This window comes from Propithecus coquereli, unplaced genomic scaffold (assembly GCF_000956105.1).
Source record: "Propithecus coquereli isolate 6110/MARCELLA unplaced genomic scaffold, Pcoq_1.0 Scaffold556, whole genome shotgun sequence".
Classification (NCBI taxonomy): Eukaryota; Metazoa; Chordata; class Mammalia; order Primates; family Indriidae; genus Propithecus; species Propithecus coquereli.
In genome coordinates this window covers 533359-535299 of record NW_012151463.1, presented here as the reverse complement: position 1 = coordinate 535299, position 1941 = coordinate 533359, and the positions used below count along the sequence as shown (strand labels likewise).

General features: G+C 53.0%; 1 protein-coding gene across 1 annotated transcript in view; it reads right to left on the bottom strand.

The window, feature by feature from the left end:
* Positions 1–1941, bottom strand: part of RIMBP2 (RIMS binding protein 2) — an 88905-nt gene that overhangs the window by 18447 nt on the left and 68517 nt on the right. The window contains exon 13 of the mRNA XM_012657652.1: positions 619–736. Coding sequence (XP_012513106.1) covers positions 619–736 — 118 coding nt within the window. The remainder of the gene's footprint in view (positions 1–618; positions 737–1941) is intronic.

Below are 1941 nucleotides of genomic sequence, written 5' to 3'. Positions count from 1 at the left end.
TATTCAGCCACATAACCCCCCCCGCCCCCCGAAGCAGGTGGATTAGGATGGCTGCAATGACAGCTTTACAGCACAGCTGGCCGAATTCCAAAAAGTAGTTAAGAGAATGGAAACAGAATGCCAGGTGATGACTTGGGAGCGGGAAGGTGACCAGATGGATGAGAGGGCACAGTTCGGGGGCACGTTTGGCTGCTGGCATGTCCCGTTGCTCTCGGCTCCAGCTGCCAAGGTGTCGTGCCCATACAGAAACTCTCGGTTACTCAGGGCCTACTTGCCGTGGGCTTTTGCCGCAGGCATTTCAGGAAAGCCCGGCCAGGGCAAGCAGTGCGCACAAGGCGACCCCATCAGCATCTCCTCTGCTCTCCAGCAAAATGTCGGCAGGGAGAAGACTGATGCAAAAAGCCAATACGTTGTACTTTGAGGATACTTATGATGGGTTTTATTTATCTTGCTGTGTTGTTCTTGCCCTTTTCCTGCCATAAATAACCGAGAGTTTTCTGTATCTAGCTGAAAATGCCACTCCTAAAAAAACGTTCTTCAAATGTCTAGATGCAAGACTAAGCAGCCGCGTGCTCTGAGGTGGAAACAACGCGAGAGAGGCGCCGACGGGCCACTAACCGATGGACGGGATGGGCATCGGCCGGGACCGCTGAGGACCAGGGCTGCCGCGGGGAAACCTCCGGCCCACGTGATCCACCCTATCTGCCCATCCTGCAGACGCCGGGTTTCCTAAGATCTAAAGACAAAACAGCGACAAAGTCGTAAGTCTTGCCAGCCTTTGGGAGGAAAGAATTCAGTTAGCCAAATTGATTCGATCGAGAAGCAGAAGCTCTAAAGGCAACTAAACTTAGCTTTTAACTGAAAGGTTAGCTGAATGCCCTGGAAGAGAACAAAGCTGTCACCTGGCACCCCATTCTCCACATCAGAGTCGCAGTTTGACACTCGGGTTGGGGCAAAAAGTAACTCCTCGGGAAGTACCCTTTTGTTGCTGCTACTGCTGCTGAGGCCAAATGCCTTGGACCAAAAGGACGACGGTTTTAGCATGACTCACCTCGCCGCGGGCACCTCTGCTCACTTTCACCCCTGCCTGGCTTCCACGGGCCCTGCCCCTCTCCCCGGCAGCTATCACAGAAGTGGGGTCAATGCTGCAATTCCAAATGTCCTGCCTGGATATAAGTTGTAGGAGAGGTTTCCAAAAACTTTCTGTATTTTATCAGCTTTGAAACTCACATACGCACCTTCGCCCTAATCTGAAGACGCTGGTGATCCTCTAGGGCTCACCTGGGTGGCTCTCCTCTCCGGGAAAGCACACCCCTAACTCGGACTTCAGCGGGGAGTTGGTTAAAGGGCATTAAAGCAAAACCTCCAGCTCGCTAGGAAGTCAGCTGAGTGAGGAGGTTCTCGGGAACACAGGAGTGAACGGTGGGAGTCCCCCGTGCCTGGGGGTGCGGGCTGCACGGCGGGGTGCAGGCTGCGGGTGGCTGGCGGGTGAGTCACCGGGTGTGGGTCAGCGCCTCTGGTGGACCCATCAGAGAGCTCACGGGCTCAGACCCGAGGCCTGGCGCCATGTGGACGGCTCACCTGTGTTTTCAATGGAGGGGTTAGCACGACCGGAGCAAATGTTCTGGAAGGAGGACACAGTGCAGAGATGAGCGAAGCCTTGAATGAACCTGCTCCCCAAACCGGCTAACAGAGCGGGGTGTCTGCAGCCACAGGTGGAGGCAGACAGTGGGAAACGCATTTTGCAAACTGTCGATGCAGAAAAGAAGCCAGGGGGTAAAAGCCAAAAAAAACTTGGAAACAACGTGCAAAAACAATAGTTGTTCTCCATTTTTTTTCCAGTTATGGATGAAGGCCAAAAAACAAGCGGGGGAAAAAACCCTGCAGTAATACTAACAGTTATAGGTAAGTCCCTAAGGATCATTTTGAAAAAAAAAAAAA